The sequence below is a fragment of the Quercus suber genome, unplaced genomic scaffold, assembly GCF_002906115.3.
Source record: "Quercus suber isolate HL8 unplaced genomic scaffold, Cork oak 2.0 scaffold_193, whole genome shotgun sequence".
NCBI lineage: Eukaryota > Viridiplantae > Streptophyta > Magnoliopsida > Fagales > Fagaceae > Quercus > Quercus suber.
Genome location: NW_027069651.1, coordinates 357,492 through 381,952, shown reverse-complemented (window position 1 = coordinate 381,952; position 24,461 = coordinate 357,492). Strand labels below are relative to the sequence as shown.

At 33.5% G+C, this 24,461-nt stretch overlaps 1 protein-coding gene across 1 annotated transcript; it reads right to left on the bottom strand.

Moving 5' to 3' along the window:
• Window positions 1-15,161: 15,161 nt before the first annotated feature.
• Window positions 15,162-17,333, bottom strand: LOC112008500 (sodium/calcium exchanger NCL). Its single transcript, XM_065778925.1, is given in 5 exon segments — window positions 15,162-15,320; window positions 15,323-15,443; window positions 16,644-16,946; window positions 17,024-17,291; window positions 17,326-17,333. Coding segments are annotated over 5 exon segments (825 nt in total). The 3' UTR covers window positions 15,162-15,195.
• Between the last annotated feature and the right edge of the window lie 7,128 nt (window positions 17,334-24,461).

Here is a 24,461-nt window from a genome sequence, read left to right as displayed (position 1 = left end):
TAACCACTATTAAAGTTTGGTAAGTATAAAAATGATGGTGACTTTTTATTTTTTAAGTCACGGTCTTTTTTCACCCTCAAAAAAAAAAAAAAAAGTCACGGTCTTTTTTATATATTAATAATTTTTTTTTTTTAAAGTCACCGTCAATTTGATATGTACCAAACTTCCTTTTTTGATAAATATGTACCAAACTTTTTTTATCTTTGAAGTCACCATCATTTTGATATGTACCCAAGTTTAATGGCAGCTGTGCTGAACATGAACATATATAAAAATGAATAAAAATATGCCAGCTGAATACTTTTTTTTCTTTCTTTAAACAAATAAATTCTTATAAAAATATAGACTCATAGGATATTGTAGTTTGTAAAACATGAAGTGAAACACTCAAAATACAGTAGAGAATTTCTATTCATAAAAAAATAATAATAATAATAAATAAATCAAATTAAGATTGTGTTCATATTGACCAAACTTTTCTTTTTGAAATAGTTATAATATGCTACTAATTGTGTAGCTTAAATTTTTTCCTCCCTAAATCCCAAGCATTTTGTGCATAAGAAAGTACTAATTAAGCTACAAGCTGGCCCTTGGTCATATTGACCAAACTTGAGTGTTGATTAAGCTGGAAAAAAAAAAAGTATTTTTTGAAATAGTCTTATGATACTTCTTCTCACGACATATGTAGGTCTCATCCCATATATATGTATCCTATACATTGTGAAAAATTACACTTTACTACTGTATATAAACTATTCCCCAAGTTATACTTTACACCTTGGCCTTTCAGAATGCACAATTAGAACTTTAAATTATAACTCATGTTACACTTTGCATCATGCCATAAACTGAGCTATTAACTTGGAGAAAAAACACGACGTCATGTGAAAAGACACAATTACCCCTTCTCTCAATTCCTTAAAAACAAATGAGAAATTATACTTTATCACCTTAAACTATATTCCCAATTACACTTTACATTCTAAACTTTGGTTTTTCGTCCAAGACATAAGTAGAATTGACGGCAGAGTACAAAGTGTAACAGAAGTTAATTATAATTTAATTAGAGTGCTAACCATGCATGGTGCAGGGTGTAATTTGATATATAGTTTAAGGTAATAAAGTGTAATTACCCCAAATACTCTTTCATTAAACTCTCAACACAAACACTTGACTTGGAAACTTTAAATCATTCTATTTTTTATTTTTTAATATATAGAAATATTACTATTTTTTATATTTTGAAAGAATATTACCATTCTTTGTTGTGAATCAAGTTGCTCAAAGATTTTTTTTTGGTTGAAAGTTGCTCAAAGATTTCGACCATTGGAAAAATCTTCGGATAATGTTCTTGACTTCTTGACGTGTAGAAGACTTTAGGTTATTTTGGACTATCTAGAATCTAGATAGATATAGTCTTTTTTTTTTCGTTATAAATCTAGATCTATAGTCACCATCAACTAACGAAATTCTATTTAATAATAAAATTATAAAAGACTGACTAGCAGCATCGTTATTTCCATAGCCATGCTTTGTAAAAAAAAAATCCACTAATGACCGATATAAAAGGCGAGTTTTCCTTTTCATAACAATAAGTCTGAGATTCACCCCTTTCCAGTTTCCCTTCTTGCGTGTGTGTTTGTTTCTAAATAAAAAAAAAAAAAAAAAAAGTCTAGATTCACCAATAAAATTATATATATATATATATATATATATAAAGATTACTAATAACTAAACAAATTTTATAAAAGTCCCACTCAAAATCATTCTTAAGCGAAAAAATACATGGAATTTCTCAAGTGATTCTAATACAATGTTATTTAATGTATAACTAAAAAATTTATTGTTAAATCCAAAATAAATACTTATTTGGTATATGTAATAGATAATTGTCTAAGGACTTAAGTTTTGTCTACTAATTAAGCTCCAACAATTCATCACTTCAAAATATGTGTTTAATATGCATAGGTTTTTTTTAATAATTTTCTTAAGTATTTTTTTTTTCTTCTATTGATTATTTTTCTTATTTTAATAGTATTTTGTTACTTTTATTTAGATATCAATTAGAATGATAGTTTCTCAAATGAATCTTCATTGCTGTACTGCTCTTGTTACTTACTTGTGGGTCAAATAATTGTTACATATTGTTTAATCATTAGGTGTATTCCTCAGGTTGTTAGTATCGTAAGTGGTAAATTAAGTAATTTTTTTCTAAAGAAAATTTCATAAGGTTAAAAAGGTAGATTTATTTATTTAATTTGTTTTTTTTTTTTGGGAAAAAAAGTTAAAAGTATTAATAAAGCAAAGATTATCTCAGTGAAGTTAAAAATATATTACTAATATTTAAATTTATTTTTTATATAACACTTGCGAAAATATTTCAATTCCTAAATAATATATGATTTATTCAATTTTTTATGATATAATAATATATATAAAAGTTGATATAAAAAATCTAAGAAAAGAAATTAGATTAAAAATTTCTTTGCACGCATTATTTTATTTATCTCTCCCAAAATATTAATAATTACACTCACATTTTTAAAGTAAATAACTAACACATACATAACTATGTACGACCGTGGTCCGTGGATAACTCAACTTTAGATTTCTAATATGCTTTTAATACACATGTCAAATTTTTTATGAATCGGATATTATTTACTATATAATTTATAAGCTTATATTTTATACATAATTTTAAACCATAAAAACTTGTAATTTAAAAAATTTATTGATGACATAGCTATTAATCTTTAATTTTCTAAAAATTTTGCAAGCATAAATGATATAAAAGAATGATGTAATCCAATGGTGGATTTGTCAAAATTCACCTCTAATAAAAGATATTGAGTAAGGTTGTAGTCTTAGACTACAACCAATTTTGTAGTTAAACTTTGTCATTTTCAAAATATGTAGTAATATTTATTTTATTGAGTAAGATTGTAGTCTTAGGCTACAACCAATTTTGTAGCAAAATTTTGTCCATAGAAAAAAGTTTGGATAGGATAAATAAGATAAACTTGAGGGGAAAGAATGCTAAATTTTAGGAGTTCTCCTATTTTTTATATTTTATTTTTCAATTAGGGGTATTTTACTTTTATTCGGATGAAAAATGAATAAAAGTTTTTTCCAAAAATAAAAAATAAAAGGCTAAATTTTAGAGAATAAAAAATGAATGTGAAGGAAAAAAAATCCTAAATTTTAAGAATTCTTTTTTGAATTCAAAATGAAATTTGTTATTTGACATTTATGACCCTATTTCTAAGAAAAGTTATCTTTTATTAATGAGAGTATTTTTGAACTATATAAAAGTCCAGTTTAAAAAGGGAAATCTTTTTATAAATAGTATAACATCATTATCAAATTTTAATTCTTAATTTTAATGATCCATATATTTCTTAACAAAAATTCAAAAAGTACATCTAGGCATGCATGCCTTGTGCTTCTTCAAAAAGAAACAAAAAAGCATGCTTGAGGTTGTATTTCATTAATGAAGCTTTGTTTTAACAAAGGAAAATGCTTAGACCTTAGGACTTGAGCTTTGACCCTTAAGCGCACTTAAGCAGACTCTTGCATATTTTTATTTGAACAATTAATTGTGTCGACATATGATTGATTACAAATCAACTATTCTGTTAAGAGTTTTTCAGCAAAGTCAAACATATGATTCATCGCATGACATTAGCATGATTTTTACTATATTATCTATAATTTTAAAATGACGTTATTGCTTTTCTTTCTTCTGTATAACCAAAAAAAAAATGAAAGAGAAGAAATAAAGCATAGTTTTGAAGCATTCAAAAGTTTGTTTACTCAGCTAGTTTGCCTGCATTTCAGCTGTGAAGATTCTCTCTCTCTCATCTTTGCCAAACAATTGGTTTTTTTTTTTTTTTTTTCTTAACTTAGATCATGTTGGGTAACAATGCCATTTTTTAATTATTGACGATACCACAAAAATAACGGTATATCATATGATTATATTTGTTAGGATTTTTTTTTTTTTTTAAAGGGTACTATATATTAGGATGGATGGTATCATACGTGGACCCATTTAACATGTAGAAACATGCCTAAATTAAGCATGTCATCTTCGAAGCAAGGGAGTCAATATCGTACCGAAGGTTGTACCGGTTTTGCCAGCAGTACGATATATTTCGAATACCGGTGAATACCGGTGTACTGTTTTGGGTTTACCACTATTTTTTATATTTATAAATATATATATATATATGTGTGTGTGTGTGTGTGTGTGTGTGTGTGTGTGCGCGTGTGTGTGTGTATTTATTACAATAAATATAAAAGTTTACCATAAAACGTTTTCTCAATTCAGAACTAATTATTCATAGTTTTAGACTTTAGTATCAATTAAAAAAAAAAAAAAAACACATACACACACACAATATAAAAAATAGAAAGCTTAAAAGTTACCATTGCATACTAAGAAAACAAATAATACTAACAAGTTAATGCAAATAAATTACCATTCTGCCCTAACAAAAATTCAAAAATTACAAAACTTTAAAAATAAAAAAAAATAAAAAAAAAAAACATTTTTTATGTACCGGCCGATACGTCCGGTATTTAAACCGGTATGAAATGTTGATGTTTCGATACCAGTATACATACCGGTACGGCCGGTATCGGTACGGTATTGACTACCTTGCTTCTAAGTGTGTTCCACTCTGATTTTTTAGATAAGTTAGTCGTGGTAGGTTAACTTAATATGCTAGATCACTGAGTGATTTGCATATATGTCCTGCAGAGTGAAATGTTTTGTAATTGTATAATTAAATGGTTCACAAGGATTCATAACCGAATTAAATCTCACATCTTTGCAGAATCTGGCATTAGTACTGATATTTGGACTGGCTATACTGCAAGGATGATGTTCATATCTGTCATCCCACTTTTAATTGTTCAAATACCACAAATTCTCAATTCAATTTTATGGAGGCAAATAGCAGTCTTGATTGGGCTTATTGTCTCTCTTCTTCTATTGGTTTCTTATAGCACTTATCAGGTAAGTGTGCCTATAATTATATTGTCTTCGCTGGTTGGTTAATGGTAATCCAGTTCTATTTCTCTCACCAAAATTTTTTATTCTCTTATAGATAGATAATCTTGAGTGATCAAATTTGTCTAATCACGTGGAAATTTGGGAAAAAAAATTTCAACTTGATTTTTCAAATTTTGTTATTAAATCTGTATTGTAGCTGGTTCCAGTTCATGTTGTGGAATATGTCCCTGAGAAGCAAGTTATTCTACCAATGTTTGGATTGTTAAAGTTAGACATATTATGTCTCAAGTGAACCAAATCATTTGTAGGCCCATATACTTGTAGAACATGTATATTGACATTGGATTAGTCAATGGTTAATCTAGGGTCCTCTAGTATATAAACACAATATTAGGTTCATCAAATAGAAGAGCTAGTAAACAGTATGTCTCCATCTAGGACTTTTTACTGTAGACGTAAGTTGATAGGCTAAACTATGTCAACCTTTATATTCGCTCTCTCCTTCATGCTTCCGCTCATCACTTAATCACCCAAGATCGCCCAATTTTAATAGTTAAAAACTGCTGGTTTTTCTATTGATACTAGTGTGTGTTTGGTAACGGATTAAAAGCTAGTTTTTTTATTTAAATTATCTACTGTTTGCAAACCCCACACCATTTTTTTTCAACTTTATTTCAAATAATCTAAATTTCAACATTTGGAAATAAGTTAGCTTTTAACTTTGTCTTGTAAATAAACTACTAAAAATAAGAAATTTCCAAACTAACAACATTTGATTAGTAATGTGAAATAAATCAAATGATTGGGGTAAAAATAAATAAAAAATTCCCAAACGGACAATATTTGATCTGACTGTGAAATAAATCAAATGATTGGGGTAGGTAGGAGTTGAACTTAGGCCTTTCAAGAGGCATAAGGACATTCTCGATCATTAAGATATTTTCCTTTCTTAGCCAAAAAGATGATTTTTTTTTTTTTAAAAGATTATTGGCTCAGTTTACTAAATAAATTATATTTCTTTCTGGTGGAGGGAATTGAACACTGGCTTCTTAAGAGGAAATGCCAAAAGGTAGTTGAACTCTAACCTTTTTAGACGCTTAACAATGCTAAACCTCTTAGGAGAAAAGCTCACAAAACTAATAATTTAAGACTATTTGTGTTTTAATATTTTTTTAAAACATAATTATAGCGGCTGATCGACAGTTAGACTAATGACTCCAAGTACTGATTCAACCTCAGTGCAGATTTAATGACTATGATTTTAAAAGCTAAGATTTGGCAGCCCCTAAACATAAAGTCTGATTGTGAAGTTTTGACAATTTACTCTATGTTTTTTAGTTGTATGGTTAAGTAAATTTGAAGGAGAGGAGAGGATAGGGCTTTTATTAAGAATAATTCCAGGTCTACCTCAAACCGAGTATTTTAATTTCCAAGGTAGCTTAGGCATCTTTTGCTGTTTGAATGTCAGAAATTCTTTCCATATTGATCATTTACTTTCTGATAGAGTGTTAAAAATATTGTGCAGGTCCTTCGGCCTTGGATCCAAGAAAGAAAAATTGACTATGTGAAGCACAAGCATGTTATTTTAGGATTTCTAAGGAATCTAAAAAAACATTCACTGGGAAGGCTGCTCGACGAGAATAGCGAACCTGATGAAGGGATCATTGCAAAGTAAGTTTTTTTTTTTTTTTTTTTTAATTAACAGAAAATTGTTCTTTGATTTTNAGTGTCCTTGAGCACAGCAGTCAAGCCTTGTTGCGAATCACATTACCTTCTTCATCAGTCTTATTGCGGAATATCCACTTTGTACGATGATGTGCTTACCTTCTGGTCTAGGTACTAGAGTCCAAACATCATTTCTCTGAAACTGAAGCAGTTCATCATGCATTGCTTTGACCCAACTTTCATCTTGTAGTGCTTCCTCGACTTTCTTGGGTTCAACCTGTGACAAATAACAAAGAATAAGACACAAGTTAGCAACACATTTATTGATTGTACGTTTTCTTAATGTGAGCTCATTCATGTTTCCCACAATAACTTCAGGAGGATGATTTAATTTGATTCTAGAGGAGGGTCCTCTTTCTTCATGAGACTCAGAATCTGGTAAAGTAGGAGCATCTACAGAGTCTTCCACAATACTAGGAGTACTTGGGGACACAGGCTCTAGTTCAACAATATCATGAACTTCCCTAGGCTCAGGAGGAAGAATTTCTTTGGAGAGTTCCTCAATGCCCTTCTCAAAACTGGATTCAGAAGACTCATCAATGACCACATTTACTATTTCCATTACCTTCAGAGTTCTCTTGTTGTATACCCGATAGGCCTTGCTTGTGGATGAGTATCCCAGAAATATGCCTTCATCGTTTCGAGAGTCAAACTTTCCCACATTCTTTCTATCCTTAAGGATGAAGCAAGTGCTTTCAAATATCCTGAAATACTTCACATTTGGCTTTCTTCCTTTCCATAACTCACAGGGAGTCTTTTTGGTACCGGGTCTGAAGTACACCCTATTAACCGTATGACAAGCAGTGTTTACGGCTTCTCCCCATAAGTTTCGAGCCACATCTTTGTTATGCAACATGGCTCTGGCCATCTCTTGAATAACCTTGTTCTTTCTTTCTACTACACCATTCTGCTGAGGCGTAATAGGAGCAAAGAACTCTTGAGATATGCCTGATCTTGTGCAAAAAGACTCCATGTATGGGTTCTTGAATTCTTTACCATGGTCACTTCGAATTCGATCAATCTTTAAACTCTTTTCATTTTGCAATCTTGTGCACAAAGCCTCAATGTGCTCAGGAGCATTGGACTTAGATAGGAGTAAGATGACCCAAGTGTATCTAGTGAAGTCGTCTACCATAACCATGATGTATCTCTTACCACCAAGAGACTCGATTCTGGTTGGACCCATAAGATCTAAATGCAAAAGCTCCAATGTTCTGGAGGTAGCTGAAGTCTGAGTGCCTAGATGCTTAGCTTTTTGTCTGTTTCCCAAGCTGATGTGGTCCACACACCACATTGCTTATTCTGCTAAGCTTTGGTATCCCAAGACTGATTCATGCTTAGATACAATGGATAGATTCTTGTAACTAGCATGTCCCATTCGTTGATGCCATAGATCTTCATTAGGCAAACAAATGCTATCGCACACTATATCGGCATCAGGAACCAATCCATAGCAGTTGTCCAAAGTGCGAACCCCACTAATGAGCTTCTTTCCAGACTCATCCATGACAAGACACTTTCCCTTTGAGAATAACACCATGAAGTCTTGATCACATATTTGACTTATGCTCGATAGGTTCACCCTTAGACCTTCTACAAAAAGAACATTTGCAATGTCTGGCAGTCCTGGTAGAGATATGATCCATTTCCCTTTAATTTGTGACTTGCTTCCATCACCAAAAGTCACATTACCACCCTTTTTAGGCTCAAAGATCTTGAACAGAGATCGATCTCCAGTCATGTGTCTTGAGTAATCACTGTCAAGATACCATAGACATGTATCCATTACTTTGAATGCAGACTTCATCATGAAACACATTTCATGCTTGGATGACAAATCAAAGGGAATGGTTTTTTTCACTCAACTGCTTTTGATGAGCTAAGCCTTTAACTTTTACTCTTTTCAAACGAACTCCTTTGCACATTTTTATTCTGAGGCAGTCTAGTTTCTTCTTAGCCATACTGAGATCCTTTCCAATAGTCATTATATAAGAATTCAAATAACTTTTAAACTTGTATTATCTGAGACACTCAAACAAATAGTGATTAGAAAAACAAGATGTATTTGAAAACAAGGATCTCTTCAAACCGGTTATAACCATGACAATAGGGGTCAATGGATCAACACAGCAGAGATTAAACCTAATAAGAGAATGCCTGCTCTGATACCACTTGATAGGTCGCAATCTGAATAACCCCTTGTGATTAAACCAATTAATTAATTAGCCAAGTTATTAATTAATCAATTTAGCATGCAAATACATGGAAGCACAAACAAATCACCAAATAACTAAATATGCAGCGGAAATTAAATGACACGGTGATTTGTTTACGAATGGGAAAAAGTCTCGCGGCAAAAACCCCACCGGGTGATTTTCAGGTCACCACTCTCGAAACTCCACTATTATCAAATCAAGCGGTTACAAATAAAGGAATCCCAAGTACCTTATCAACCTACAGTTGAATCCTTACCCCAATACCCAATTGGACTTGATCTGTAGTAACAGTTCCCACCTTTGATGCACGGCTCCCAAGTACGTGACTAACCAATGCGCGGATCCCAGTACGCGACTTCAGAACACCAACTTAAGGAAGAAAGGTTGGCTGCAAAGTTTTTCAGTTCACCCTATACGATGAAGATTAGGAAGATACTTGGTCACAAAACCCTATGGTGCAAATACATAGCAACTTCTTCAGAAAAGATGAAATAGGTCAAGAACTTCGTCTTTTTATCACAATTTGCTTGAACAGAGATTGCTCAATGAGTTGTTATATGTGTTGCAAACAATTATTGTATGGAAGGAGTTTGAATTTGATACTTGTTTTAATTTTAACTTGTGGAATTTATGAATCGATTTTTTATAAATGTGTTGTTGAAATATATTTGTTAATCAAATATGAGATTTTAATAATGTAATGACAGGTTACAGGTTAATATCAACGTCATGAAAATAATAAAAACAGAAAATAAGTTTTTGTGACGAATTTTTTCGTCACAAATATGGCAAAAAAAATTATTTTAGTGACGAAATATTTCGTCACTAAATGTAGTGGAATTTTGTGAGAAATGGTTTTAGTGACGAAAATTTTCGTCGCTATATGTGCCTGAATTTTCTTAAGAATAGTTTTAGTAACGAATTTTTTCATCACTATATGTACTTGAAAAAATAGTTTTAGTGACAAAATTGTTCATCACTAAATATGATTTAATAAACGGAAATAGTTTTAGTGACGACATATTTTCGTCACTAAATACTGTTTTTAGCAAGGAAAACATTTAGCGACGAAACGTTTTCGTCGCTAAATTTTTTTTTTTTTTTTTTTTATAAACAAATCAGACTTTTAGTGATGAAATTTTTCGTCGCCAGGACTTTTAGCGACGGGGCTACAGTGATAAAACGAATTTCGTCACTAAAAGTCCAATTTCGTCATTAAAGGTTCTTAGTGATGAAAATTGGACTTTTAGTGACGAATTTTTTCATCACTAAAAATACATTTTCTTGTAGTAATTTGTGACCAAGGAGCTTCTTGATTTTAAAAAAGAACTTTGCAACCAACATCCTTCTCAAGTTGGTAATTAAGTCGCATGCTAAGATCCGCGCATTTATTGGTTAATCACGTATTGGGAGCCATGCATTGAAAATGAGAGATTGTCACTACAGAACAAGTCCAATTGGGTAGTGGGGTAAGGGTTCAACTGTAAGTTGGTATAAGGTACTGAAATTCTTTTACTTGTAACTTCTTGTTTTGATAATAGTGGATTCTTTGGAGTGGTGACCTTAAAATCACCCGATAGGGTTTTTGCCGTGTAGGTTTTCCTCATTCGTAAACAAATCACCGTGTCAATTTAATTTCTGTTGCATACTTAGTTATTTGGTGATTTATTTGTGCTGCCACGCATTTTGCATGTTAATTTGATTAATTAATAAACTTGACAATTAATCAATTAATATATCACAAGGGTCAATACATTCTTGGCCTATCAATGTTGTTTAGTTGTTCAGTGGTGAGCTTGGTCTCCATTAAGAAGACACAGATGAGATCTTTTTCTTCATTGCTCTCTTAAGAGTTTTTACTGTTCAGGGGTTCCCAAGCCCTCAACAGTTCCAGCTTATGACACTCATTGTGCCTGGTAGTGTTGCATAGCAGTCATCGCTGATCCTAGATTGTCAACCATGAGTTTTCCCAGGGCCTTTACATCTTCATCCGAACTGGTTTTTTGCTTCTTTTCAAAGAAAATGGCACTTTGCTCTTCAAGTAGTTAACCCTTATGTTTTGGGCCCAATAATGGTGTGCATGAGTCCATAGTGTCCATTGCATGGTTGGTGAGGCCAGTCTATGCCATGTTGCTATTTTTGGGCCCACTAATGATTTGATGGTTGGGTGTGGTGGGCTGTTGTCAGGCTGCAGTGTGTCAGGGAGTTTGGGTGTTGGTGGACATATGAGTATCAGAGGGGGAGTTAATCATGGGATATTGAGTGGAGGATCTTGCCAGTTGTGTTTGGGGAGTCGTAGAGTCTATGTTTGGAAAGAAATTTAAATCTTGGTCAACTTCCATAATAAACATGTCAAAAAGATTTTGGTTGGTTATGATTTCCTTGTTTGTGGGCAAAAGTTTAGGCAGTGGTATGTCAGGTATGGCAGAGGATGGTAGTGGGCTCGGCGACAGTTGGGCTGTATTTTAGGCTCGTGGAGGGGATAGTTTGGCGGTCGGAGATGGTGTGGGGCAGTGTTTTTAAGGTGGAGGCGAGGGTTGGGTGGTTTTGGTGTTCACGAGTTGTGGTTGTTGGATACTGGTGGCGCTAGCTCGTAACCACAAATCATACTGTTGGTCATTTCTATTCAGGGTGCCACTACTGTCGGTCCATGTCTTACAGTCTTTCTTGTCATGGTTGATGAGGCCACACCAGGAGCAGAATATGGGCATTCGTTCATATTGGAGGGAAATCCACAGTGGTTTGGAATTGCCGATGTCCACGAATCAGCCCCGAGATATAAGTTGGTGTATATCAATATTGACTCGAACCCAAACGTAATGACCACGGCATTCTCGATGGGTGATGTGTCAATCTGTTCTACCTGTCCCAAGGATCATTCGATAGCGTCGGCGTTGTTTTTGTTCATATGGCTAAAGGGGAGGTTATGTATTTAGATCTAGAAAGAGGCATGATCAAACTGGGCATCCTCGACAGACGCAGAGTCAGTGGGTTTATAGAGGCCAATTAAATACTCGTTGAACAACCATGGTTGTTGTTTCATGATCTTAAGAGCGTCGGCCTCATTGGAGAAGAGGAGCAAAAATATATTGGAACCGAGGTCACGAATTTCAAACTCATGAACAGAGCGCCACATGCTCTTGAGGGTTCTAGAGAGTGCTTCAATATTAACCCGGCGTATGGTGAAGAGCTTAGCGACGAGAACTTTTGAGTTTTCTTCAATGGTTTGGTCTAATGGAACAATTTGGCTTTCTTGTGAATTGAGTGAGAGGCGTGCCCATTGTCCAGATAGTTCATCCATGGTAGGGCAGAGTGTGTTTGAGAGAGTGGTGGTAAGTGGAGGGAGGAGGGGTAGGCCAAGGAAGGGTATAGTTTTCACCGTTGAGGGAAAAGGGAGGCCTATACAAAGATAGGCATTAGGGTTTCATCATCGCGGCTTTCTCAGTACAGAAAGCACACAAGAGAAAAAACCTAAAGTTAATCAAGCGAGTGTTTTTGGTACTAAAGTTAAAAAAATATAAAATATAAAAATTTTGTTGGTCCTTCAAGTTTAATTTATTGGTATATCTTTTTGTTTACAACAGAGATCTCTAATGTTCAAATTTGCTCTTCCAGTGAGCATAGACACCAAATCCAATGGGTTTTAGAGTTCGAAAATCAAGATATTTGATTGGAACTTCTAACACAAGCAAATAACATTTACAAATCTCTAAAGCTAGTGTTTGGTTTACCATTTCACAATTACTTTTTCTACGGAATTATTTCAAAAGGCACACACTTTTTTGCCTTTCTTATTGAATAATCAAGGAAAAAAACATCAGACCTTTTGTTTAGATTATTGTATATTTCTTCTTTCTTTAAATAAAAATTTTTCGATTTGCCCTTGCAAAATTTAGTTATGACTTAAGACTCATTAAGAGTATTCATTGTAGCGGTGTTAAAAATCTATTTTAGCACTCAACACATTAAAAATACCAACAAATGATGGCCAAAATAGCCAAATACCACTTTTTTGTAAAATATTTTGTAATTTATCACTGTTTTAGAAATATATAGCAATCTACCACTATTTAGGAACTCGAGTTTCCCATGGTACTCGAGCTCCCTATGAAACTCGAATTCCTATAGAATTGGCCACCGTGGCAGTGGCTGAATTGGAATTTTTTAAAATTAAAAATGTGACATCAGAGATACTCAAGCTTTATAAAGGTGAGCTCTAGGTAGTGAAATAATCGAGCTTTCTAAGTTCGAGTTCCAAGTAATACATGCGTCTTCATTCAACACTCTCCCATTCTACTCCTCATCACCATTTGCCCCTACTTCATTCAAGCAAACACTCACCTCTACTTCTCATCACCACTTGCCTTGCATTGTTTGGTGGAGTAGTAGCTGTTGTCGTTGGCGTTGGCTTAGTGGAAACAGCAAGTCGTTGATCTTGACGCTGGCGGTATTGAGTACGAAATTGGCAATCTGCATATTTTGTTTCGAATCAAAGGTACATATGGTTGTACTTTGTTTTCGATATAATTTGTTTGCCTTCAATATGTCTGCATCCTCAATTTGATTGTGGTTTTGGTATTCTGGAGAGGAAATTAAATGAGTTATAGTTTTAGTACTTGTTCATATTTCTTTGTATGACACTAATAAGTTAAAAGGTTAGGTTGTGGTAGCAGATTTCGTCAAAGATGACTAAATCTATTGCTCACGCACCAATTCTCTTGATTCCTTGAACATGTGGAGATTGTGTATTGTGATAAAGGGTTATTTAGGATTTTACAAAATTTCATTCTTTCTTTCCCTGTTTGGTGGAGATTGTGTGCTCTAATGAGTTTGGGTTTGGGGCTGACATAGTGATTGTGTTTATTTAATGATGACGCGGAGATTTTCTTCAATACTTTATATGTTTTGTTACTGAGAATCGTTGGAAAATTTGCCGGATATTTGTGTTAATAAAAAAAAAAAAAATCAATATATATTTTCTTAATTGTTCAAAAAAGAATAATGTAATTATTAGTTTCTTAGATTTTTTTACATATAAAATCCAAAAACGACATTTTTTAGGGGTTAGTAATGGCACAATTTTAGTAAGACTAATGAAAGGATTAAATTGAATAAAATTAAAACTTAGAGGATTAATTTGAATGAAAGTGAAGTTAGATGACTGAATTGAATTTTAGGCAAAACTAAAAAGTGTAATTTGTAAATTAACCAAAAAAAAAAGGTTCTTTTCCTGTAAATCTGTTGTGATTTCTCTTTTTTTTAGTCAAAATGACAAGTCATTTTAGCATATACCTTTTTATTAATACCCAACAACAAGAAAAATGACTCTTTATTAGACGAAAGTCCAAAAAGAATCTCCTTTTTTTAGTCAAAATGACAAGTCATTTTAGCATATACCTTTTTATTAATACCCAACAACAAGAAAAATGACTCTTTATTAGACGAAAGTCCAAAAAGAACTTAAAATTAGAAGGTCCAAACAAAGGTCCCTACCCCCCCCCCCCCCCGGCCAAAAAAAAAAAAAAGATGATGGAAAACAATTATTTTCATTTTTTAGGCCTTAAAAAAAATAAATATATATATAAGAAGAAGAAGAAGAAGAAGAGGAAGAAAAGGTAGAAATGTTGATTACACCCTCTAAATTTAACCAAAATTCATTTTAGGTCTCTAACTTTTTGTCGTTTAATTGAGTGCTTTAAATTTTTAATTTTTATTCAAACAAAACCTTTTGTTGGTCTCTACCAAAAAACCTCTATTACTAGTTTAGATTTTTTAAAATATTTCTAATTATAAAAATATTAGTTTGGATTGAATATATTTGAACTAAAAGTATTCAGTTGGATGAAAATAAAGTAGCTTGAAATAAATTTTAGAAACTTAAAGGGCATTCCCAACCAAGACAAAAAAAAAATACCAGATTTTGAAGAGAATAATTATACTACAAAAATTGCGCATAGTATGCCAGCTCAAAAGTCAAAACACTTGAAATAATAAACCAGATGTCTTACCAAAATTAAAATGTTTCATAAATTAAACAAGCACACCTTTTATTTTTAAGAAACAATCACACAGAAAAGAAAATGAAGTTCGACCAGGCTTATCACAAACTCTACTTAAAAGTTATAGGAACTTTTAAGAAACTAAACAAGCACACCGGATTTAAAGAAACAACTCCGATTCTACATAAAGGAATGCCAAGTACCCACCAATCACAATTTTGGGATCTCCGTGATTCTATGACCAGCCATAATAGTAATGAAGAACATAAACCAGGGCCAGGGAGAATGGGCAAAGTAGGATAGCTAGTATAGATGTCCACAGAGGGAAATGGGTGCGGAAGCTGCCCAATAAACCATCCCAATGCTAACAATAAGAATAACCAGCACTTCAGATGAGAAATCCCATGTCAATCCCCTGATGTAAACCAGGGCCAAGAAGACCGGGATAGAGAGGACATTATGGATCGTTACCGTCGCATATATCTGCAGCAATTAAGAAATAAATGATTTATGACACTTGCAGTTGAATTTCTCTACAAAAATCAATAATTTCAAATTAATGTATCAAAGATTAGAAAAAAAGAAAAAAAGAAACAAGAACTGCATAAGAGTTAAGAAGTTAGTACTACTGCATAAACGACTGTAGCTTAAGAAACTGTTATAGTTTCTGCTGCATGTCGTATAACTTGATAAATGAATCTCTGATGTAAGCATGTGCTAGTCACGTGAAAAAGTGTACAGGTGTATGGCTGCGATTGGTTAGTTCTTAAGTTAGTTGGTCAGTTTTAACTGTAGCTAATTCTCGCTTAGTTTGGTAGTTTGTTAGCCTCTATTCTTGTAGTATATAACTATATATACAAAGTTGTACACTTGTAATCTTTTGGTTGATTAGTCAGAAATATAGATATTTTCTAAATCTCTTTTCTCTCAATTTCTGTTATAATGCATAAAGCATAACTAATACACATCATTGTTTCCATGCTTTGAGCAAGAAATAAACACAAATTTATTGAAGTGAAGCTACAACAGAGGTATAATATCAAATGAAAAATGTTAAAGTTACAAATTATTATACAAGTGTTTATCCAAAAAAAATAAAAAATAAATTATTATACAAGTTTTTTTACAAAATGCTGATGGGGTAAATGATAATTTAAAAAAAAAATGATGTTAGTAGTTAACCCAAATAAGAACCAATAAAAATTTGACATATCAACCATTTATAAAAATGTTGTAAAATGAGGCTAATGGTCTAAATTCAAGTGCTTGGTGTTCCTGAATACCAAGGATAGGTAGGGGCCTCCATAACTGGTTCTACCCACCAGTGAAGTCTTGAAGCCACCAAAGGTAATTGGCACTTCTGTTTTTTTTTTTTAATTGGAAGCTACACATGCACCAACGGATTTAGAATCCACGACCTCACCCTTCTATTCTTGTAAGAGAAAGAAGTGCCCAATTAATTTAAATTTAAAAATCCATATAAAAAAAAAATGATCCAATACTATCCTAACCATTGTTTCGCAAGAGCAATTTAAAATCTCGGGACTCTAGCTACGACACACCAATATCACAATTTAATACGTACATATCTTGCCATTTTGTATTTTATCTGTGCATGATCAACTCTAGGGAGTAAGTACTAAATATAACATAGATACAAAGAGTTGGGAATGAGAAACAAACCTCAGAAAATGATAATGAGGCTGTATGTCGCTTGTCCTGGCTAGCTAATCTAATTGCTGACACTGTGTCCCTAGAGCTAGTAGCCAAAGGCAACACAATGAAAGAGATGAAAAAAGCAGGAAAACCAGTGGCATCAGCGAAGTTATCAGTAGTATCTACCAACGGATCAGCAAAAGCAGCAGCTATTATAGTTCCCAGCAACAACAATAGCACTGCCTTGATGATGGACCGTTCGGATTTCTCAACACCCTTAACTTCAGCACTCCCACTCACATCCAACAGATCATGCTCTCTCTTTGTTTCCTGTGTAAGAATTTCCAAGAATTCATATAAGCATCTGTTGATTTGAAAATATGAATATGAAACAGAACAATTTTTACCATGTGAAAGTCATCAAAAAACTTCGTTAAAGAACCGGGATTACGAACAGCAGTCTTCTTGGTCTTATTTAGCCATCTTGAAATGCCATCGACAAACTCTTCCTTCTCAATACAAGAATTACCCGATGTATCAAAATCTTTCATTATTTTGTTTACAGCATCATCTCGATCCAGGTCGATTTCGTCAAAATTAATTCCAACAAGCAATGCTCTCAATTCACTATATGAAATATGTCCATCATGATTTGCGTCAATTGAAGAAAACAGCCTGCCATTATATCCAAAAAAAATTCATCAAATACGAAAACATAAAAATCAAAGAACAATTTTCTGTTAATTGTGTTGCCTTTGGCTACTAGCTCTAGGGACACAGTGTCAGCAATTAGATTAGCTAGCCAGGACAAGCGACATACAGCCTCATTATCATTTTCTGAGGTTTGTTTCTCATTCCCAACTCTTTGTATCTATGTTATATTTAGTACTTACTCCCTAGAGTTGATCATGCACAGATAAAATACAAAATGGCAAGATATGTACGTATTAAATTGTGATATTGGTGTGTCGTAGCTAGAGTCCCGAGATTTTAAATTGCTCTTGCGAAACAATGGTTAGGATAGTATTGGATCATTTTTTTTTTTATATGGATTTTTAAATTTAAATTAATTTGGGCACTTCTTTCTCTTACAAGAATAGAAGGGTGAGGTCGTGGATTCTAAATCCGTTGGTGCATGTGTAGCTTCCAATTAAAAAAAAAAACAGAAGTGCCAATTACCTTTGGTGGCTTCAAGACTTCACTGGTGGGTAGAACCAGTTATGGAGGCCCCTACCTATCCTTGGTATTCAAGGAACACCAAGCACTTGAATTTAGACCATTAGCCTCATTTTACAACATTTTTATAAATGGTTGATATGTCAAATTTTTATTGGTTCTTATTTGGGTTAACTACTAACATCATTTTTTTTTTTAAATTATCATTTACCCCATCAGCATTTTGTAAAAAAACTTGTATAATAATTTATTTTTTATTTTTTTTTGGATAAACACTTGTATAATAATTTGTAACTTTAACATTTTTCATTTGATATTATACCTCTGTTGTAGCTTCACTTCAATAAAATTTGTGTTTATTTCTTGCTCAAAGCATGGAAACAATGATGTGTATTAGTTATGCTTTATGCATTATAACAGAAATTGAGAGAAAAGAGATTTAGAAAATATCTATATTTCTGACTAATCAACCAAAAGATTACAAGTGTACAACTTTGTATATATAGTTATATACTACAAGAATAGAGGCTAACAAACTACCAAACTAAGCGAGAAATTAGCTACAGTTAAAACTGACCAACTAACTTAAGAACTAACCAATCGCAGCCATACACCTGTACACTTTTTCACGTGACTAGCACATGCTTACATCAGAGATTCATTTATCAAGTTATACGACATGCAGCAGAAACTATAACAGTTTCTTAAGCTACAGTCGTTTATGCAGTAGTACTAACTTCTTAACTCTTATGCAGTTCTTGTTTCTTTTTTCTTTTTTTCTAATCTTTGATACATTAATTTGAAATTATTGATTTTTGTAGAGAAATTCAACTGCAAGTGTCATAAATCATTTATTTCTTAATTGCTGCAGATATATGCGACGGTAACGATCCATAATGTCCTCTCTATCCCGGTCTTCTTGGCCCTGGTTTACATCAGGGGATTGACATGGGATTTCTCATCTGAAGTGCTGGTTATTCTTATTGTTAGCATTGGGATGGTTTATTGGGCAGCTTCCGCACCCATTTCCCTCTGTGGACATCTATACTAGCTATCCTACTTTGCCCATTCTCCCTGGCCCTGGTTTATGTTCTTCATTACTATTATGGCTGGTCATAGAATCACGGAGATCCCAAAATTGTGATTGGTGGGTACTTGGCATTTCCTTTATGTAGAATCGGAGTTGTTTCTTTAAATCCGGTGTGCTTGTTTAGTTTCTTAAAAGTTCCTATAACTTTTAAGTAGAGTTTGTGATAAGCCTGGTCGAACTTCATTTTCTTTTCTGTGTGATTGTTTCTTAAAAATAAAAGGTGTGCTTGTTTAATTTATGAAACATTTTAATTTTGGTAAGACATCTGGTTTATTATTTCAAGTGTTTTGACTTTTGAGCTGGCATACTATGCGCAATTTTTGTAGTATAATTATTCTCTTCAAAATCTGGTATTTTTTTTTTGTCTTGGTTGGGAATGCCCTTTAAGTTTCTAAAATTTATTTCAAGCTACTTTATTTTCATCCAACTGAATACTTTTAGTTCAAATATATTCAATCCAAACTAATATTTTTATAATTAGAAATATTTTAAAAAATCTAAACTAGTAATAGAGGTTTTTTGGTAGAGACCAACAAAAGGTTTTGTTTGAATAAAAATTAAAAATTTAAAGCACTCAATTAAACGACAAAAAGTTAGAGACCTAAAATGAATTTTGGTTAAATTTAGAGGGTGTAATCAACATTTCTACCTTTTCTTCCTCTTCTTCTTCTTCTTCTTCTTATATATATATTTATTTTTTTTAAGGCCTAAAAAATGAAAATAATTGTTTTCCATCATCTTTTTTTTTTTTTTGGCCGGGGGGGGGGGGGGTAGGGACCTTTGTTTGGACCTTCTAATTTTAAGTTCTTTTTGGACTTTCGTCTAATAAAGAGTCATTTTTCTTGTTGTTGGGTATTAATAAAAAGGTATATGCTAAAATGACTTGTCATTTTGACTAAAAAAAGGAGATTCTTTTTGGACTTTCGTCTAATAAAGAGTCATTTTTCTTGTTGTTGGGTATTAATAAAAAGGTATATGCTAAAATGACTTGTCATTTTGACTAAAAAAAGGAGAAATCACAACAGATTTACAGGAAAAGAACCTTTTTTTTTTTGGTTAATTTACAAATTACACTTTTTAGTTTTGCCTAAAATTCAATTCAGTCATCTAACTTCACTTTCATTCAAATTAATCCTCTAAGTTTTAATTTTATTCAATTTAATCCTTTCATTAGTCTTACTAAAATTGTGCCATTACTAACCCCTAAAACAATGTCGTTTTTGGATTTTATATGTAAAAAAATCTAAGAAACTAATAATTACATTATTCTTTTTTGAACAATTAAGAAAATATATATTGATTTTTTTTTTTTTTTTATTAACACAAATATCCGGCAAATTTTCCAACGATTCTCAGTAACAAAACATATAAAGTATTGAAGAAAATCTCCGCGTCATCATTAAATAAACACAATCACTATGTCAGCCCCAAACCCAAACTCATTAGAGCACACAATCTCCACCAAACAGGGAAAGAAAGAATGAAATTTTGTAAAATCCTAAATAACCCTTTATCACAATACACAATCTCCACATGTTCAAGGAATCAAGAGAATTGGTGCGTGAGCAATAGATTTAGTCATCTTTGACGAAATCTGCTACCACAACCTAACCTTTTAACTTATTAGTGTCATACAAAGAAATATGAACAAGTACTAAAACTATAACTCATTTAATTTCCTCTCCCAGAATACCAAAACCACAATCAAATTGAGGATGCAGACATATTGAAGGCAAACAAATTATATCGAAAACAAAGTACAACCATATGTACCTTTGATTCGAAACAAAATATGCAGATTGCCAATTTCGTACTCAATACCGCCAGCGTCAAGATCAACGACTTGCTGTTTCCACTAAGCCAACGCCAACGACAACAGCTACTACTCCACCAAACAATGCAAGGCAAGTGGTGATGAGAAGTAGAGGTGAGTGTTTGCTTGAATGAAGTAGGGGCAAATGGTGATGAGGAGTAGAATGGGAGAGTGTTGAATGAAGACGCATGTATTACTTGGAACTCGAACTTAGAAAGCTCGATTATTTCACTACCTAGAGCTCACCTTTATAAAGCTTGAGTATCTCTGATGTCACATTTTTAATTTTAAAAAATTCCAATTCAGCCACTGCCACGGTGGCCAATTCTATAGGAATTCGAGTTTCATAGGGAGCTCGAGTACCATGGGAAACTCGAGTTCCTAAATAGTGGTAGATTGCTATATATTTCTAAAACAGTGATAAATTACAAAATATTTTACAAAAAAGTGGTATTTGGCTATTTTGGCCATCATTTGTTGGTATTTTTAATGTGTTGAGTGCTAAAATAGATTTTTAACACCGCTACAATGAATACTCTTAATGAGTCTTAAGTCATAACTAAATTTTGCAAGGGCAAATCGAAAAATTTTTATTTAAAGAAAGAAGAAATATACAATAATCTAAACAAAAGGTCTGATGTTTTTTTCCTTGATTATTCAATAAGAAAGGCAAAAAAAGTGTGTGCCTTTTGAAATAATTCCGTAGAAAAAGTAATTGTGAAATGGTAAACCAAACACTAGCTTTAGAGATTTGTAAATGTTATTTGCTTGTGTTAGAAGTTCCAATCAAATATCTTGATTTTCGAACTCTAAAACCCATTGGATTTGGTGTCTATGCTCACTGGAAGAGCAAATTTGAACATTAGAGATCTCTGTTGTAAACAAAAAGATATACCAATAAATTAAACTTGAAGGACCAACAAAATTTTTATATTTTTATATTTTTTTAACTTTAGTACCAAAAACACTCGCTTGATTAACTTTAGGTTTTTTTCTCTTGTGTGCTTTCTGTACTGAGAAAGCCGCGATGATGAAACCCTAATGCCTATCTTTGTATAGGCCTCCCTTTTCCCTCAACGGTGAAAACTATACCCTTCCTTGGCCTACCCCTCCCTCCCTCCACTTACCACCACTCTCTCAAACACACTCTGCCCTACCATGGATGAACTATCTGGACAATGGGCACGCCTCTCACTCAATTCACAAGAAAGCCAAATTGTTCCATTAGACCAAACCATTGAAGAAAACTCAAAAGTTCTCGTCGCTAAGCTCTTCACCATACGCCGGGTTAATATTGAAGCACTCTCTAGAACCCTCAAGAGCATGTGGCGCTCTGTTCATGAGTTTGAAATTCGTGACCTCGGTTCCAATATATTTTTGCTCCTCTTCTCCAATGAGGCCGACGCTCTTAAGATCATGAAACAACAACCATGGTTGTTCAACGAGTATTTAATTGGCCTCTATAAACCCACTGACTCTGCGTCTGTCGAGGATGCCCAGTTTGATCATGCCTCTTTCTAGATCTAAATACATAACCTCCCCTTTAGCCATATGAACAAAAACAACGCCGACGCTATCGAATGATCCTTGGGACAGGTAGAACAGATTGACACATCACCCAATCGAGAATGCCGTGGTCATTACGTTTGGGTTCGAGTCAATATTGATATACACCAACTTATATCTCGGGGCTGATTCGTGGACATCGGCAATTCCAAACCACTGTGGATTTCCCTCCAATATGAACGAATGCCCATATTCTGCTCCTGGTGTGGCCTCATCAACCATGACAAGAAAGACTGTAAGACATGGACCGACAGTAGTGGCACCCTGAATAGAAATGACCAACAGTATGATTTGTGGTTACGAGCTAGCGCCACCAGTATCCAACAACCACAACTCGTGAACACCAAAACCACCCAACCCTCGCCTCCACCTTAAAAACACTGCCCCACACCATCTCCGACCGCCAAACTATCCCCTCCACGAGCCTAAAATACAGCCCAACTGTCGCCGAGCCCACTACCATCCTCTGCCATACCTGACATACCACTGCCTAAACTTTTGCCCACAAACAAGGAAATCATAACCAACCAAAATCTTTTTGACATGTTTATTATGGAAGTTGACCAAGATTTAAATTTCTTTCCAAACATAGACTCTACGACTCCCCAAACACAACTGGCAAGATCCTCCACTCAATATCCCATGATTAACTCCCCCTCTGATACTCATATGTCCACCAACACCCAAACTCCCTGACACACTGCAGCCTGACAACAGCCCACCACACCCAACCATCAAATCATTAGTGGGCCCAAAAATAGCAACATGGCATAGACTGGCCTCACCAAACCATGCAATGGACACTATGGACTCATGCACACCATTATTGGGCCCAAAACATAAGGGTTAACTACTTGAAGAGCAAAGTGCCATTTTCTTTGAAAAGAAGCAAAAAACCAGTTCGGATGAAGATGTAAAGGCCCTGGGAAAACTCATGGTTGACAATCTAGGATCAGCGATGACTGCTATGCAACACTACCAGGCACAATGAGTGTCATAAGCTGGAACTGTTGAGGGCTTGGGAACCCCTGAACAGTAAAAACTCTTAAGAGAGCAATGAAGAAAAAAGATCTCATCTGTGTCTTCTTAATGGAGACCAAGCTCACCACTGAACAACTAAACAACATTGATAGGCCAAGAATGTATTGACCCCTTGTGATATATTAATTGATTAATTGTCAAGTTTATTAATTAATCAAATTAACATGCAAAATGCGTGGCAGCACAAATAAATCACCAAATAACTAAGTATGCAACAGAAATTAAATTGACACGGTGATTTGTTTACGAATGAGGAAAACCTACACGGCAAAAACCCTATCGGGTGATTTTAAGGTCACCACTCCAAAGAATCCACTATTATCAAAACAAGAAGTTACAAGTAAAAGAATTTCAGTACCTTATACCAACTTACAGTTGAACCCTTACCCCACTACCCAATTGGACTTGTTCTGTAGTGACAATCTCTCATTTTCAATGCATGGCTCCCAATACGTGATTAACCAATAAATGCGCGGATCTTAGCATGCGACTTAATTACCAACTTGAGAAGGATGTTGGTTGCAAAGTTCTTTTTTAAAATCAAGAAGCTCCTTGGTCACAAATTACTACAAGAAAATGTATTTTTAGTGATGAAAAAATTCGTCACTAAAAGTCCAATTTTTCATCACTAAGAACCTTTAATGACGAAATTGGACTTTTAGTGACGAAATTCGTTTTATCACTGTAGCCCCGTCGCTAAAAGTCCTGGCGACGAAAAATTTCATCACTAAAAGTCTGATTTGTTTATAATAAAAAAAAAAAAAAAAAAAATTTAGCGACGAAAACGTTTCGTCGCTAAATGTTTTCCTTGCTAAAAACAGTATTTAGTGACGAAAATATGTCGTCACTAAAACTATTTCCGTTTATTAAATCATATTTAGTGATGAACAATTTTGTCACTAAAACTATTTTTTCAAGTACATATAGTGATGAAAAAATTCGTTACTAAAACTATTCTTAAGAAAATTCAGGCACATATAGCGACGAAAATTTTCGTCACTAAAACCATTTCTCACAAAATTCCACTACATTTAGTGACGAAATATTTCGTCACTAAAATAATTTTTTTTTGCCATATTTGTGACGAAAAAATTCGTCACAAAAACTTATTTTCTGTTTTTATTATTTTCATGACGTTGATATTAACCTGTAACCTGTC